The sequence below is a fragment of the Meleagris gallopavo genome, chromosome 13 (assembly GCF_905368555.1).
Source record: "Meleagris gallopavo chromosome 13, MGAL_WU_HG_1.1, whole genome shotgun sequence".
In the NCBI taxonomy this organism is placed as follows: domain Eukaryota; kingdom Metazoa; phylum Chordata; class Aves; order Galliformes; family Phasianidae; genus Meleagris; species Meleagris gallopavo.
This window is the reverse complement of record NC_139416.1, coordinates 14072944-14090000: the sequence shown is the minus strand read 5'-3', so window position 1 is coordinate 14090000 and position 17057 is coordinate 14072944. Positions and strand designations below refer to the sequence as shown.

Here is a 17057-nt window from a genome sequence, read left to right as displayed (position 1 = left end):
ATGTGGATATATGACAGAGTGTGTATGCGATTAAGTTTAAAGCCCTCTGTAACAGCAAACAGGCACATTCCCTTTCCTGCAGCCTGAACCCCACTTCTCCAATTTTAAAACAAAAATGCTTTGCCAAAGCCTTGGGAGCTGACAGGGATGGGGAAGGAATTAGTTTTAGCTCTCCCAGCCACTTGGAGCTGTTGCACTGAGACGTTAGAGACGATGAAAATGAGCCCCAAAGTGAACCAAATAAGACCTAGCTCTTTACATTTTTTTTCTCCCCTTTTTTTTTCTTTCTCCCTTCCTCCCTCCCTCCCCTAAAACATAAGTATTTCCAGAATCACTGATGAAAGCCATTTGATATGTAGGAAGAGATGTGCCGTCTGCAGCGCGATTCAGTGTTTGCAGAGTGGGGTGAACAGATTTTCCTTTCCATAGGGTTTCCTCCTGCAAAGTCATTGTAGAGGAGGGAATATCGTAAGATTAAATCTGTTTCAAAAACTATATTCATGTCACACCAGATACAGTCTCCAGACTGTGCGCAGTCTTTCAGCTCCCTTCATTGTGAAATCCTTTTAAAACAACACCGCGTGGTGCAGAAAACGTATTCCAGCATAGCTCTCACCCCAGCTCAGCCAGATGAAATAAAGGGCAGTTATCAGCCCGCTGGAATTAACCGATCTGCTCCGTGTCTCTGGCTGCTGTAGCGCTTGTCTCGCTTTCTGAGACTCTTTCCTTATTAATAAGCTGATAGTTCAGCAGAGCTGCTAATGGATCGATGCCCCTGGGGGAGCAGGCGGTCCCCTCTGCCGGGTGCTGTGACACCACCAGGATGGAGCTGGAGCTCTCTATGGGAAATGGATGTGCGTGTGTCTATAGGAGCAAGGAGAGCAAGTTAACCGAAGGGACACAGCAGAATTCCCGTATTTAGGAAAGGCAGATCGGCTCGCTGCCTGACCTCATTTAGCATACAAAGATTTGCTCCGTGTGTGTTGAATTGTTTTTTCTTTATTTAAATTGGATTTTAAATATATGTTGACAGTAGGAATTGGTACAGCGTGAGCAACCGCGGGAGCAGTGACAGCTCTGCTTTTGTTACTGAACTACTTGTCTGGGAAATAAGGGAATGTGTACACAAACGGATTCTTATTTTGCCAATGACATTAGCACAGCTGATAATAACCATTAAGAGAACGATGCCGAAAGCGACGTGCTTTCAGGTCATAGGAGGTAGTGCTCACCGGTGAGGCAAAGAGATGTTTTTAAGGTAACTTCTTGGTGAGATTCATGCGAAGGAGAGGCCAGATGTGCAAGGAACGTTTCGCTTTAAGCTGTGTTAATTTTCTTCTTCTTACAGCAAACGAGCAGCACAAGCGACTGTCTGAGTTAAATACAGGATTTGAATATAAGAGGCCCTATTTGTACAGTAGTGGCACAACAGACGTGTTTTACAATGCTAAGAATTCCTTTTAATAACAGCATATTTTAATGTATTTACTAAATTAGGTACCCGAGAGAATCTTCTACAACGGTGATGTGAAAATCCCTGTTACCTGAGGTCAGAACAAAAGGTATGTTCCCGCTTTCCTTTGCACTTTACCTATCTGGGGAGGGTGCTGGACTTCCCATTGCCCAGTGGGGATGTGCTCTGCGGGGTGAAGCTGACTTCAGGTGCACGGAGCGCCCACAGTGCTGGGCATTGCCCTTCTGTCAGCCGTCCCATGTCCCACCGCTCATCTGTAATCCTCTGCAAATGTTTTCTTTCTTTCCCTTCAAATGCTGGCGTTCTGGCATCAGCTGCAGGGATTAAGGATGGGTCTCCTGAAGATGTCCCTCAGCTCTGGGTGGAAGTCGTGAGGTTGTGTGTGTTAGGCAGCAGCATCTGTGCTCCCAGTTCACAATAGGGTCTAAATCAGTGCTGCTTTTTCTCATGGAACTTGTTTTCATTCAGACTCTCATTGACTACAGAATACACTGTCAGGAAAATGTGGGGATTAAGCGTTCAGCTCCTTCCCCTGCTAGGTTCAAATAGGCATGCTTTTTTTTTTTTCTTCCTATAGAATCTGATTTTTATTGACCTCAACTGTAAAAAATACTAAGTGGCTTCAATGAGCTGCAGGGCTGCAATGACACAGGCTCGGTGTGTGTTGTGTTATAAGACCTCCTGTTCTAGTTAGGAGCATGGCCTGCCACACTTTGGTCAAGCACAGTATGCTGTTATAAAGCAATATTTGATTAGCTCATGAAATTAACTTAAAAAAAATGGAGAAGTGGTATGCAGTGCACTGCAGAGGGGCTGTTTGGGGTTCTTCATGAGTGGGTTTCCAAGGATGTATTTCATTGTGTGGGTGCAGCTCCTGCTCTCTTACCTTCTTTCTAGGCTAAGGGCTGTAGGTCTGATAATTTGTGAGGAAACCTTTCCTGGCTCCTCTAATTTATATACCTATACATCATATCAGCAATACAAATTCTTGTTGTCCATATGCTATAAAAAAAAAGGCAAAGGTTCTTTCTCTGCTGTGATCTCAAGACTTAGCTTGCTGCTCTCTGGGACAATTCCTCACTCCTTCCTTCCAATTCACTGTGGTGACACTGTCACTTACAATAGGAAAACACAGCAGCAAAATCCCTTCCTTTTAAGCGAATTGCTGTTGGGTCTCGGAAGAGTTAACGAACTTTTATGGCGAGGTTCAGGCAGTTCTGACCCCTATGGTAATATTTCATCTAAGGTTACTGTTGGGAGAGAAATCAAATTTCAGCTGCAAGCGTGATTGACAGGTGAAAGCAAGAAAGAGAGAGACATCTGGTCAGATGGGGAATTTGGAAAGGAGAAGGACAATTCAGGGAAACGTCTCTGTGATATTAGGAATAATAAGTTCAGAGATGAGGACTTCAGCCCTCTGTGCACTCCGGAGCTGCTCTCACTCGGTATTCATGCAGGTACTTTGGGTAAGGGGATTTCAGGCTGTAAATCTCCAGTAGTGGACAGTGGTCTCTGTGGTCTAACCTACTAACTTGACTCCTTTAAGGAATTATGTTACTTCTGGCTTGCTTTTAGTATTTCAAGGCAATTCCTTTAACAAATGGACTGGAGGGTTAAGACGTTCTCATCTGGGTGTCCCTCTGGGGTCAGTGGCAGGAGCATCCTGCCCATGGGATTGCTGTGAGCAGCATTTCATAAGGCAAGTTTTCCTTTCAAAGGGAAGTCCTGTGCAAGACTTCCAAGATTGGTGGTTTTCATCACTGTGCATAACTTTTGATGTTTCAAACTTAAGACAAAGCTATGGACTCTGAAGGGCATTGGCCATGCTCTAAGGGAAGGGATCTGAACTGCTCCCTGTCTCCATCCCAGCTGGGAGGACAGGCCCTAATGGGCTCCTGGCCTCACCACAGTTTTGGTGAAACCCCACTGAATTCCCAAGGCCCAGATTTCCACCACAAGAATATCTATGGGGGGAATCGTGCTAATAAAAAGCAAGATCTGAATTCATCTAGCGGTAGCGGTGCCATGAATTCCCTGGATGGATGTTTCAATTTGGGATTAAGAATGGATTCTCCCCCTCTCCCCCTTCCCCTGCCGTGTAACTTAAGCTGCTTTCAGAATAAACTAAGCAGGAAAATCCACTTTTACTCTGGAGCAGGAGTTTTGCCCTGGGAATGGGTAGCACTGCGTTGTATCTTACCACGTAATTCCTTATCTGGACGAGCCTTAAAACTAAGGAGAGAGCAAGGAGCAGTAAAAAGCAGGAATACATTTGCCATTCCTTTTTTCAGTTTACCTCTAAGACCTTTCCCACCAGGGAAATCATGGCAATCATAACGTGTACATTTACTTACATTTCCGTGCTATTCCTGCGTTCGCACACGCATTTTTTAAAGAGATTTGTGTTTTGTGAAAGCCTTCTGCACTCTCATGGTTTTTTGAGTGTATTGTTGACGTACAAGCAGACCTGACTGTTATTTGTGTTCCTTTCCTGGCCTGCAATGTCAAACTGCCTGACTTCCCTGCAGCGAGGCCCCCTCAGCTAAGTTTTATTCTAAGGCCATATATATCTGATAAAATTGCAAATGAAAGCTAGGAACTGTAAAAACAGCCCAATTTCTTTGGGTATGAATGAGTTATTTTTAACTTCCCATTTTTGAATTAGCCCTCCCTTTAAAACATCTTTATTTTTCGAAGCTGATATCTAGATAACTTCCACGAAATATTATTGGCAAGTTTCCCATGGCAGTCAATGGGAGCCTTGTATGTATTTTTCAAGCAGATGTGCTATATTAAGTCTAAATGAGAATCTTTTCTTTTAGATGGGATGCAATCTGTTATTCTTGCTCAGAAATGAATAGTTACCTATCTCCCTTCTTTCTCTCTTTACAATATATTTTGTACAATTTACAGTCACTTTATGTAAGTAAAAAAAAAAAAGTTTTTTTCCAGAAATGTGGCTTTTGCTTTTGTTTAATTCTAATAGAGGTTTTTAACTACTTACATACACATATATATAAATATACATGTTTAAAATATCTCTTTTGGATTTCTTAATTTGTGCTGCTTACAAAATGACTCACGCTGTACCAAAATACAGGAGACGGATGAGACAGGAAAAGTACCAATGTAGAGTCCCATGTGTAAAATGACTTCTCAGGCTTCCACATATAGTCCTGATGGTTGGAGAGAGCAGAATGCAGGAGCTGGGAGCTGCAGCCTGACTCACTTGTGAGACTTTGACCCAGTTCTTTGATTCTAGATTCAGCATAATCCAGCAGCACTTTAAACTTGTTATCTGAGGTGTCTTCTAAAGGTCTCTTGCTGTTATCTCTTTATGTCTCAGTTTACACAGTCGTAAACCTGGATAATTAATGGGGCCAACAAGTAGCTCTGTGCTGGTGGAGGCCTTCTGTGTTGCCCACTCTGCTCTCACCCAAGGGCTGAATTCACAAGTCTGTAGGGTTTGGTGTTGGCGCTGGGGTGAGAAACCTCTGCACGAAGCAGGTGGTTTGCTGAATGGAATGTAGCTTAGGTTTTACCCTGATTTGGAGTTTGGTTGAGGCAAAACAGGAGCAAATGGTGGTTCACTGGTGTGCATCTCCCCTCAAACACCAAGTATGCATCCTCAGTGCTTGCTCCTTAAAGAGCTGTGCACCTGCTCAACGTCCAGAGGTCACGTTGCCCTTGTAACTCCTCATTTATTTCCCAAGGTTCAAGCCATTATTATTCAGCAGTGGTGCAGCTTTTCTTTTCTTTTGTCCCCAGATTATTACTTTCCCTTCTACTTTCTACCCCCCCCCCCCCCCGCAATCTGCAATGGAGTCTTCAGCTGTAAATTGCTAACCACAGAGACTTTTGCTGCAACTATTCAGAAAAAACAGCATAAGGGGGGAAAAATAATATAAATAAATAAGAAAGGCTCTGAACGACACGCTGTGCCGTGCTCGAGCACTGCACTCCTACAGGAAAGATAATAAAGATATTAGCACTCATATAATTTCAGATAGGAAATGAAACCAGACATGAAAGAAGCACTGGCTCCAGCTGTTGAGTGGGTATCAAACTAGCTCTGGGAATTGCAGGTACTGTCACTGGAGACAGCCCGACTTCTGAGAAATGACCTCAGGTGTAGGAGCTTGCTGTGGCCCCTTGCAGATATTAATACCTAATTAACAATCTGCGAGAGCATCCTACATCTTAATCACCAGTGAGGTGAGAATGACAACCAGAGGAGGAGAAGGAGAAGGGGAATGGTATTTTTTCCTCTGCATGCCTAATAACCACGGTTATTCAGATGCAGCTAAATGCGATTTCCTTTTAGTCGTTTCTGCCTATTGGAAGGCACAGTAAGTTCATTTGCTAGCAGGTAGGCAGCGGAGGTGAGAATTGAATTGATCTGAGATACTCTGAAAAATTGACCCCGGGGTCATTCATAGTTTAAATTGGGAAGCGAGGCTGAGTTTATGTCTTCTCTTTCTTTCCCCTCTCTCTGCTCCCCTTCTTTTTGTGTTTGCAGGCGTGTTAGTCTGCACAGTAATTATTTAAACATACTGTGGTGATGGGGAACCTCGTTCTCCCAAAGTTAATAAAAATAAAGAGAGCTTTTGTTAGTAGTGATAGGTAATTAAATAGCTGGCTTCACGTTGTGCAGAGATATTGTACTGCCTTATTGACACCCCAGAGCCGTGATCCCCAGCCCTTCTCTGCTCAAACGAAGTCACTGGGATTAAGACCAGGGCTAAATTAAGCACATTTGCTCTGCACTCCGTGCAGCACCACCAATATACCCCTGGTGTGGGATGCTGGCAGCGGGATGCTGCAGCGAGGGCAGCAATCAGACAAGAAGCAATGCCCAGGTTTGCTCGGTTGAAGGCAAGTACAGCCCTCCTGCGCAGTGTGGGGCTGCCCCAGATTGCTGCTGCATCACCAGGGCAGGAGGTTCAAAGCTACACCTGCTCGTGGGGCTTTGTGTTCACCTCCAAACAGCTAAGGTGGAGGTGAAAGGAGAGGCAGGGACTCGGGAGTGAGAAACTTAGGGGATGTAAGGGATGCAGGGGTTGTAGGCGATGTAGGTGATGTAGGGGATGGAAGGTATGTAGGAGATGTAGGTGTTGTAGGCATTGTAGGTGTTGTAGGTGATGTAGGAGATGCAGGCAATGTAGGGGATGTTGGTAATGTAGAGGATGTCAGCAATGTCAGGGATGTAGGTGATGTAGGGGAGGGAAGTCAGCGCCGTACACACGTGCATGCTGTAGACCTCATTCTGCATTGACTCTGCCAGCAGCGCTCCCTCTCTGTGCTCAGGATCTATTTCCTTGTCACTCAGACCCAAATTATAACTCTAATAAGGAGAGAATGGGGAAGCAAAGTCAGCACTGTATTAACTACTCAGCTTCTGTGGAAACACCTAGCATTTTCTTTCCAATGACATGAGATAATCTCTGTTTACTGTTGTACTCATTTCTTCAACCCTTTTAGCTTTGTTTTCACATGTTGGCCTTGCACTAAAAAACCTAACTTGACATCCTGTATCTTCTCAGCTAAAAAGGTATCAGTTCCTGGACTTAATGTCAGCTGTTCTCAGATCAAAGGCAAGAAACATAAAGGTTGACATATATTATTTATTTCATGGTTTACATCAGTGATGTTTCTCTCTACCCTTTTTGGTTATTATTGCTGATGTTTTGCCCATAATGTTGCTCTCGCTTCTCAAAAGTGTTTGTCCCCTACAGACAAATATTCATATTAATGCAATCCATCAGCAGTTAACAAATTCCAGCTCGCTTCGCCGTTTCCCGCACGCCCAAAACTCCCATTGTTTTTGCAGGAATCTTTGGGTGTGAGAAGAATGCCGGATCGGGCCCTTGGGTGGTGTTGGGAGCTGGGCTCTCCCCCGGCCCCAGCAATGCGCTGGGCAGCGGCGCAGCCACGAGTGGGAGATGCTGCATTCCCTCCCTGCGCTGTGGGCTGCTGCAGAGGCGAGAAGAATGCCTGGCTTGGAGGGTAGAAAAGCACAAATAGAAGCTCTAATTTTTCTTTCTTTTTCTTGTTTTAATTAAAAAAAAATATTTTTTTTCTTGATTTCTTCCACCTTTCCTCTATCTTTCTCATTCAGAGTGAGCCATGCAGGATCTAGCTCAGGACTGTGGCCGGAAAACCATCGGGGATCGGTCACAAGTTCTGCCCAAGCCAGGCATCCCTTCTGCTACTCAGCATAGTGTAAAACTTTCCTTTCTGCTTTCTCTTTGTCAACAACTGCCACAGGCTTTACTTCCTGCGTTACAGCATCGGACAAATTGCTGAATCTGATTTTGCCCACTTACCCTCCCACAAGCCATATATTTTTTTTTTTCCTGCGATGGAATAATAATGGTTAGGAGAGATCCTTGGGATTTGCGTTGTTGTTGTTTTCTTTTGTTTAGTTTGGTTTTATTCTAAAGCTTGCTGACAATTGTCAAACGTTCATCCCAGCAAAGCAGCGCTCAGAGGGGACGGCCCTCTGCGCAGCCGACAGGAACAATTTGCAGCTCTCCTTGGAGCTCTGCTCTTTGCAGAACGTGTGTCACTTTTCTGTTTCTTTAAAATTTAATTGGGATCAGGAAATCGAGGGTCTCCCAGTTTCCCCCTCTTTGGGCTGCAATAAAGCCGCTTATAATTTATAATCAGAGTTTGCTATCGTTAAACTGAACTGTAAAGCTGACGTCGGGGTTTCGGTTGTAAAAGAAGATATGGTAAATATTGCAATGGGGCTTGAGTCGCACAGCACAGCAAACACATGTCTGTATGTATGTGTATACGTACGGGTCCAAGGGTAAGAGCTAAATAACAGATAACTGGGATGCATTCTTTCTGGGTGGAACTGAAGCTAAGATAGATTTATAGCCTGAGCAGTTATTTTAAATGCAAGATGAAGTGTTAATTTATTAAAGTCATTTATGCATCCACATTATTTTTATGTCTTTATTTATATTTTTCTGTACTACGGAGCGATGCAGTATTCATCCCGGGTTTTTCTGTCTGTTGACTGTAGCACTCCTTTGCTTAGATTTTTTTCTAACAAGGCAGCTCATTTAGAAAGAAATGTTTATGTGAAGTGCTTGTCAGTTGGCATTTTTACTGGTGTGCTAACCCAAAGGTAAAATATAAAGGCACGTCTTTTCCTTGCTGGCTTGTTGCTACTAGAAGGGTTCCTCCCTTGTTAGCTTGATAAATAATTTTACTAGCGGGAATCTGCTGAATTTTTATGCTTGCTGTCTATTTTCTGCTTGCTGCAAATAAATTCCAGCACTCAGAGGGCACTAAAACTCCAAACACATGGTATTTTCCCATTTTGTTGCTGGTTGCCTAAAATATTTATTTCATCTTGTGTTTTTAATTAAATCTTTTTTCTTTCTTTCTTTCTTTCTTTCTTTCTTTTTCTTTCTTTCTTTCTTTTTTTAAAGAAAAGGAAAAATCTTTCAAGTTTTGCAATTAATTCCAAACGAAAGTTTAAATCTGGATTGTACTTAGTATGAAGTCTTGAGTTTAAATAATGTGGCATCACAGGTAAACTGAATGGCTGGTGTTAAATCAGTCACCACCCCAACTACCTAATGGCTTTCAGATTAAGTGTGAGGAATATTTATTGATGTACGATCTGGTTAAGCGTTTCTTCTGATTTATTAGATACTTGTACATTTCCCAACTTGCAATCAAGAAAGCTAATTTAATTTATGGAATAAATACTCCAGTTCTGGGGGAGAAAGCACTGAAAAGCTCTGCGTAATGCACTGCTACAAAAGAAGAAGTTTGATAGACATCAAACTGGAGAATCTAAAGCAGAAGGAATGTTGGTGATATGGTGTTTTTTTTTCCTGAAAGGGACAGTTTTGCGGTTACTGAAGCTTTACACAATTTAAAACTCAATTTAATTCCAGCAAGATTTAATTCAAAAACTTCTCCCAGCAGCTTCTCCTTCCTTCCTTAGCAAACTGGGTCCTGGTGGGTGCATTGGGTGCTTGATGGGGCATCGTGGCCCTGCTCACACTGCCCGTCACACAGCTGAAAGCCACATACCCTATTTTGGAACTAGAGGAGCTTTGAGATCCCTTCCAACCCAAGCCATTCTGTGATCCAATACCCATGAAAATGCCAGGAAAATCCACTCCAAATGTTAGAATTATTCACGTAGGTATTTTTTAACACAAAGCAATCCTCAAACTTTGACCCAAATCCTTGCGTTCTCTCACTGACCACCAAGCCATCCGCGTACTGATCAGCATAAGATCACCGCTGTGACGGCAGGGCTGCATGCTGCCTGCAGACACCGTCCTTTTCGTTCACATGAGCACAACCAAGATCAAGTAAACGGGCAGAGATAATGCTCCGGCTCTGAAAGATAAGTGAATATCTCGGGCAGTGGGGAAAATTACCCTTGGGGGCCCCACTGTATAAAATCATAAGCGAAGCAGGGCTACAAGAAATCTCGAGAGGCGATGTAATCCGTCCCCGGGTCGGACAGATTGCGTTATCCCTGACAGATATTTGCATAGCCTGGCTTTGAAGGCCCCCCTGGTGAGCTGCAGCCCCCCCCCCCCCCCCCCCCCCCCCCAGATGCTCCTGCACAGACCTTGGCCACTGTAGATGCTCCAAGCCCTTTCCCCTGGTTCAGGAGTCTTGCAGGTCCCTCACGCTGTGTCCCGGTCACCATGCACGACGTACGCCTCTCCACACTGACCCTTTGCATATTTGAAGGCTGTTGTTATGGCTTGCTGCAGCCTCCTTTCCTCTAGACTAAACAACACCACGTTTTTCAGGCTTTTTTTCATAGGTTACAATCATGACTTTGCTATTTAATATCTCCTCTGAAAAGCCCGCATACAGTAAACTTGCTGGTATTCATTTTACCTGTGCTGAAAAGGACTGTTAGAATGCTGCCTAGAGGCTTTACAACATCTGAAAGGGGAATAATTTAATTCTCACACTGATAATTTTTCTTCCTTGGGACAGAGAGTTAGGGAGCATTCTGTACAGGTGTGCATTAACTGCAGCTCCCTGTGAGTTTAGTCCAGTACCAGAGTTCTGTAGTGCAACCCACAGCCAGAATTTGCTGAGAGGTACTGGGAAACATGTTTTAAAAAATGGCATAGTATATGGTGAAATTTGTAATTGTATATATAAAAAAGGAGGGGGAGTGGTAGTTTCACAGTTGCAGGTAACAACTTGGGTATGTTTCCCAGATGCTCTGTGGAGATCACATAATGAGTTTCCTTGATTGCATTAGCAACTCAGATGCATGCAATCAAGCTCTTGCATCTCAGAAGCTGCTCCAGCTCAGCTGGGCGGGTTTGGTTCCTTCTTTGTGGTAGAGGGGAGTTCTCTCAAAATGCTGATGGTGGTGGGCTGAAGAGGACTTTTTGGCTGTCTGCATGGATGTGGGCTTTGTGGTAGGTTTGAAGGTTTTTTTGTGTTTTTTTTTTTTTTTTTTTTTAAGTTGGGAGCAATGGTAAGGCTCAGTCAATGAATGTTCACTTTGCTCCTTGGAAAGATGAGGGGAATCAGAGCCTGCTAGTTTTGCTTTTGTCATTGTCTTCTGGGCACTTGTGCAGAGGCTGCTGGGGAGATGTCTTGGAGTAAAGCAAAAGTATTTATTTGCAACGAGGTGTTCTCTAGGGATGTTTCTTCTATGAACCCCACTGGAACTGTCATTTCAATCAAAAGTGTACATGTTGGAAATGTATGTTGAACCAGACAGAGCATCTAATGAGTAGTGGTTTTAGCTCAAGCATTTTGAAGATCTAAAGAGAGATTTCATTGGGAAATGAGAAGTAAAATGATAGCAACCTTGCTGAGCTATTGGCTCAAATCAAAAATATAGCAGCAGAAGTGAAAATGCATGTTTCCATCTCTAAAGGATGGAGTTAAGGACCTGTTAATACTATGGGGAAGAAGAGGGGGAAAAAAATGTATTGTCTTCCTTTAAGTAGTTCATTTTTCTTTACAAAGTGATTAATGCATTACTATAGCAAATTTATTGTATAATGCGATTACCATTGCATAATAAATCTAAACAACTGTGACTGTCACGGTGATAAGGCTGGCAAGATTTTGCCTCCCTTAAAAAGGCTTTATAAGTTAAGCTTAACTTCTAGTTTTCTGGGATAAAATTTATTTTGGCTGTTATATCTCTATCTATTTGAAACTGCACCAAAAGGAAAGAGGTTGTTTGAGAGGGTGGTATATTATTGGGAGAATTTCCCCTTCGCTGGTTTGCAAAAGAAACTGAAAGTCAGCATTAAAATGAAAATGAAGTTCAGAAGAGAATAAGAACTCAATTGTTTAAAGAAGTTGTAACACTTAAAAGGGACTTTTCAAATATCAAGGGTGGACAACCCAATTAAATTAACAGCATTGTATTTGCAGCTGTTAACACCTCGGGCTCAGCTTGTCTCAGGCTACTGGAGCTGGCTGAGGGCTTGTCTGTGCCTGGGCAAGGGGCTAACAGGGAGCTGCAGGAAGGAGTGCCTTGGACTAATTAGAGCTGTTTACTCTGAATCCAAGAGAAATTGGTGCTCCAGCTTTAGTGCTGTTAATGCTCTGAACTGGGGGCCAGAGTGAGCTTGTACTTGGAAAGGCTCTTGTGCCCATGTAGCATTGCCCACTGCTCCGGCTCCATCAGTTGGAGGTTGAAACTAGTTGTTTCTTTCTTTCTTTCTTGTTCTCTTTCTCTGCATGTGAAAATCTCTTGCACCTCTGTGCCACAAGTAGTGCGTGTACATCCAGCCTGAATGCTGTAGCAAGGGTCACTGTCCTGGAAACACCCAACCTTTGGAGGAGGTGGTGGGAGGAATGCGCTTGTGCCCTGATGTGTGGGTGTCCATTTGTTTCCAAAAGCTGCAGGTGATGTTTCTTGTGTAGTTGGATGTATTTCTGTTGGTAATGGTGGAAAGTGATCTTGTGGTGATAATGAGGTGATTGGAAGACCTCTTTCATATTCCAGCACCCAAATGAGATGGTGTCCTCTGCTGGTGCTTAGAGCTTGAATTGTGCTGGCAATGCTGGCATTGAGATGGATGTCTAGGGAACTTAATTCAGAGTCAAAAAGAGTCCGAGGCTCACAGTTAGGAGTGATACTAGCTGGTAGCTTATTTCCAGAAAATTGGGTGTCACTATTTCATTTTAAGTTTGCTGGACTTCTGGTATTTTCTTTTTAATTGTCATCTTACCTTGACTTGCTCTGCAATCTGTCTTCTATCCAGTACGGTTCAAAGGGGGAAAAAAAGGAGTTTACTTGGTATCATCTGATACCATCAAGCATTATAAAGATGGGATGGAGGGAAGACTGAAGCTTTTGCACAGGTTTTCTAGGGCTCACAGGCTTCTGCCTCCTTCAATCCCCGCCATGCACACATACACACAAATACATTGAATGTCTTGAAAATAAACCGCTGTGTTCTAAAAGCGAAGATAGATGTGCTTGTTCAGATAAGGTGCTGCATTTGGAATTGGTGCCTCTGGTTGTTAACAGAATCCTTGCTTAACGTCCTCGTTAAGAACTGTGACTTGCCACCAGTTTTATGAAGATCAAGTCATTTACTTTTAAAGTAAATTAAAGCAAATTTCTCTGTGGTGACAAGTCAATAAAACAATGGAAGGCTCAAGTTTTTCAATCACCCAACATCTGTTCCTTGTTGTGCTGTAGATGTAAATGCCCTGCGTACAGCAGTAGGTGAACAGAGCGAGAGCCAATAGCTGTGCTGGTGGGGTTTTTTCCTTTCTCCGAACTGCACTGTAAGCACTGTCCATTTTAGGAAGGGTAATTTTGCAGTTTCCTGTGGCAGCACATTCAGAGCTCCATTGACACGGGTGCTGTGACAGGTGATGCTCTGCTTCTGTTGCTGGAAGCACAGTAAGCTGTGGGGTAATGGAAGCAGTGAGCTGCTTCTCGGAAGCCCAGTCAGCACAGCTGAGATCCCCATCTCCTGTCCGAGCCACCCACACTGCCAGCAGACACCTCTGAAGCAGAGGGCACTCAGATGCTTTGTGCACGGCGGTGGGAACTAGGTTGTACAAAACCTCACCAAAACCACTTCCATGTCGTACCCACGCTCAACCTGTTTGTCTTGAAACGCTGTCTCAGAGAGAAGCCAGCAGATGAGAAACAAAGTATTAGACCCATTTCTGCTTTTCAACAAGTGCAGGATGCAAACTGCAGTGCGTTTGTTTTACGCGTTCTGGGGGATTTGGCATTTCGTGGTGTGAGAATTGGCTCCCTGCTGCGTGAAGGATTCCAGTGTGGATTTGTGTTGTGTGGGAAATGCTGGCATAGTGGAAAAAAGAGGGGGAAGCTCTGCTGGGAAAGTAGGAGGGGGCTGGATGTTATTCACTTGGGGCAGGAGCCTTTTCCTATCTCAGGAGGGTGATTTGTCTTGGACAGAGTAGCATTGACTTCTGGAACTGCGGAGGACAGGAAGTCATTACTGGATGCAAATAGAAATTAGGATTCTCAGATCACTTTAGAGATGTTTTTTAAAAAAAAAAAAAGTCAGAGAAAGTCCAGAGACTTTTCCTTGGACTGTCCATCCTTTGCAATCTCTGTGCTCTCAGCCATGTGGCTGTGGAGCCCACTGTTTGAGGTGAAGGTGGACTTTTCCACCTCAGAGTGTCATCTTCTGAATCTTCATGGTCAAGGCCTTCAGTGAGAATGGTATTTCCTCAGCCAGAACTTAATGGGACCACAATATGAGCTGCTCTGCTTTATGGGAAATGGGTAATTAGATCTGACTGAATTCAAGGTATTTGGCTGTGGGGAGCAGGTGACTTCTCCTTGCTAGCCCTTCTAGAAAAGAGCTGAGAAATTCCTCGTGTGTTTCTGCTATGCTGTGCTGGATTTTTTAATATTCTCAAGTACAGAGATTGAGCAGTCTTCATTTTCTCCAAGGATGAGTCATGTTGCAATTGCATCACTATATTAAAAATGAAAAGGAGGGGAAATAGCCTACAGTGTTTTGTATAGCAAAGGAAATAGTAGCATTAGTCCATCCTCAGAGCTTCCTATCATTGCCTTCTATATTGGTGCTTCTAGCAGTTTAAGAGCATGGGAGGGTATCATTTTAAATAGCTTTCTCTGCATCCTCCTTGGTAGCATGAAGTGATGCTGTGCTCAGTCAATGAGGAGGCAGGTGAGTCACCCCTCTAAGTTACAGCTTTCTGGCTATCTTGATCATGATCTGTCATACAGAAAAGCAGTGACAACATTTGGATGTATGAGCTCCCCTGAAGTCTACTCATGGCAGCAGCAATCCTTGCAGTAGTTTCAGTGGGCTTTGGATGGATCTTTGCTTATGGCTTTTTTTTTTTTTTTTTTTTTTACTATTACTGTTCTATTAATTTTGCAGGGCCAGAGGTAGGAACACACATCCTCAGCTTTGACCCTGGCACCTCTGTGTTATGTTTCTCTACCTCTGTGCACTTCTTGCATCCAGGGCCAGCTGTGCAAGGAAAGAAGCCATGGAGATCTTGGAGCCAGCTGCTGCTCTGTGTGTTTCTCAAATGAAACTTAGGTTAAATGTGCTGGAAAAGCTGCCTTTGACTTTGGTGGCACTTGTCTTGAGCTGCTACCAGGGGAAAAAAAAAAAAAAAAAAAAAAAAAGGTGTATTGAAGCACAAATAGATTTTTCCTCAAAGCTAACCTCATTTTGTGAGCAGCTGAGCATCTTCTGTTGTATGAGAAGTGCTCTCAGTTTCTCTTGGATTCAGTAGGAGCATTGGTGCTCAGCCTTGGGCAGGTTGGAGCCTCTTTGTATTTCAGCATTAGCTCCCCCAACAGTCTGCAACACATTCCTTGAACTGTTTGAATTCCCAGGTCATACAGTTTATAGAGATCCGCTCAGAGGTGAGTGTGAAATAGTACTGTCTTGTACTTTCTGGGTACCTTTCATCTTTCCAAATATTTATTCATTAGCCCTCAAATCGCCCCTGCAAGGTAGATAAGAGATAGCTGCTTGAAAGGAGCTGTATTCATCTATGTGAATGTGTAAAACAGCATTGCCCACAGTTTGGGGCAGATGAGGAAGTAGATAACAAACCAGTACCTTGTAGAGGGTGCAGAGAAAATTTAGCTCAGCAGAACTTAATTACAGCTGCTGGAATTTGACCAGTAAGTCAGGCTTACCTTGCTCTCTTCACTGTTTCACTACGGAGTCTGAACTCTGTCAGGTCTTCGTCCCACTCAGTGGATGACCCTCTGAAGTCTGGCTTCAAACCCACCTGGCAGGAGAAGAGATTACCAGCTTGCCCTTCGTGGTACCTGAACCTCTTGTGGTTCCACTGTGTAGGACCTGCTTTGGCCAACTGGTGGGACCTTCGTGGCACTATGGCAAACTGGCTTTGGTGAAAGCCTCTCACCTTCTTACCAGGCGTTGGGTCCCTCCAACACCAAGGGGACTTGGGTGTGAACCTTGCACTGGCTTCAGTGGGTGTAAAGCTGGGATCAGAGAGCTTCCTCCCATGGCTCTGATGTTTCCCCTAAGCTTTGCTCTGGTGCCTTTTTTCACAGCAAGAAGCCCTGTGCCTTACACTGAGATTCCCTCTCTGGCGTCCCCGGGGCAGTCAGAGCAGCAAAGCACCAATTTCTTTCTATTTGCTTTTTCAGCATGTGATTCTAGAGCGTAAAAATGTTGAAGCTAAAACTGAAATTTTACCTATTTTGCGTTAATGCTTTTTAATAAATCTCCAGACTCTCTTTAAAGCTTCACAGAGTGCAATTTATTGTAAAACTACAGTTACTCTATTTTATGTCCACTGTAATTGCTTGTTTCATCTAATTCAGATTATACTCGTGTAAAGCAAGGGCTAGTTCCAGATACAAAGAGATGAATTATTAATAAAGAAAGTTTTGGAATTACGATTTTTAAACCTACACAGTAGATAGATGTATAATATTTAGAAATAGATCTGAAAGGGCTCGCACGACGTGCTTTCATCAAATCTTGAAAAGAAAATGACCAATACATCAAATCTTGAAAAGGAATTGACCGATAAATCAAATCTGGAAATGGAAGTGGCAGATAAATCAGCTCTGAAAAAGCAAACAACCAATACATCAAATTCACGGCGTGTTTATTAAAGTAAGGCATTGCTTATATGTGGTTGAAGCTGCATGCTACGATCATACAATCAACACTTGAAATACTTCAAAAGCAAATTGTGTGCAGGTGTACACACAGCTCTCTGTGCATTTGCTAAGTAAACACCTGGCTCTCCTTGCAGTGTTTTGATGCTCTCTACCAGCACACAGGCATTTGCTGAAGCCTCACCATCTCAGTATTCACATGTTCCTAGACACGATTCCAGCTCTTTTAAAAATGGTAATTAATAGTGTAGCCCAAACTGAAAAATGAGATGTGCCTTGTTCTGAAAGCTTTCTGCTTTTGTTTCCTGATTCTAATTGTACACTAGCAGCAAGGCAAACTCCTTTGGCTAATTCAAAGGACTTTGATGGACAGCTCGGGCCCAAAGCATATTTTCAAGATCAAGACTATAAAAACCTCACTATGGAAAAATCATCATTTGCCTCACTGCCTTTGATTTACATCTATGT

At 43.4% G+C, this 17057-nt stretch overlaps 1 protein-coding gene across 5 annotated transcripts in view; it reads left to right on the top strand.

The window, feature by feature from the left end:
- The window catches only part of MAF (MAF bZIP transcription factor), a 159841-nt gene that overhangs the window by 9795 nt on the left and 132989 nt on the right, over window positions 1–17057 (top strand). For 4 of the 5 annotated variants that reach the window (XR_014886221.1, XR_014886220.1, XM_085235310.1 and 1 more), the window contains one exon: window positions 1498–1562. The exons of the other annotated variant lie outside the window; for it this stretch is intronic. Coding sequence is in view for 2 of the 4 variants with exons in the window: in XM_085235310.1 (XP_085091436.1) it covers window positions 1498–1531 (34 nt within the window). In the remaining 2 variants the exon portion in view is untranslated. The remainder of the gene's footprint in view (window positions 1–1497; window positions 1563–17057) is intronic. 5 annotated transcript variants of the gene reach the window in all.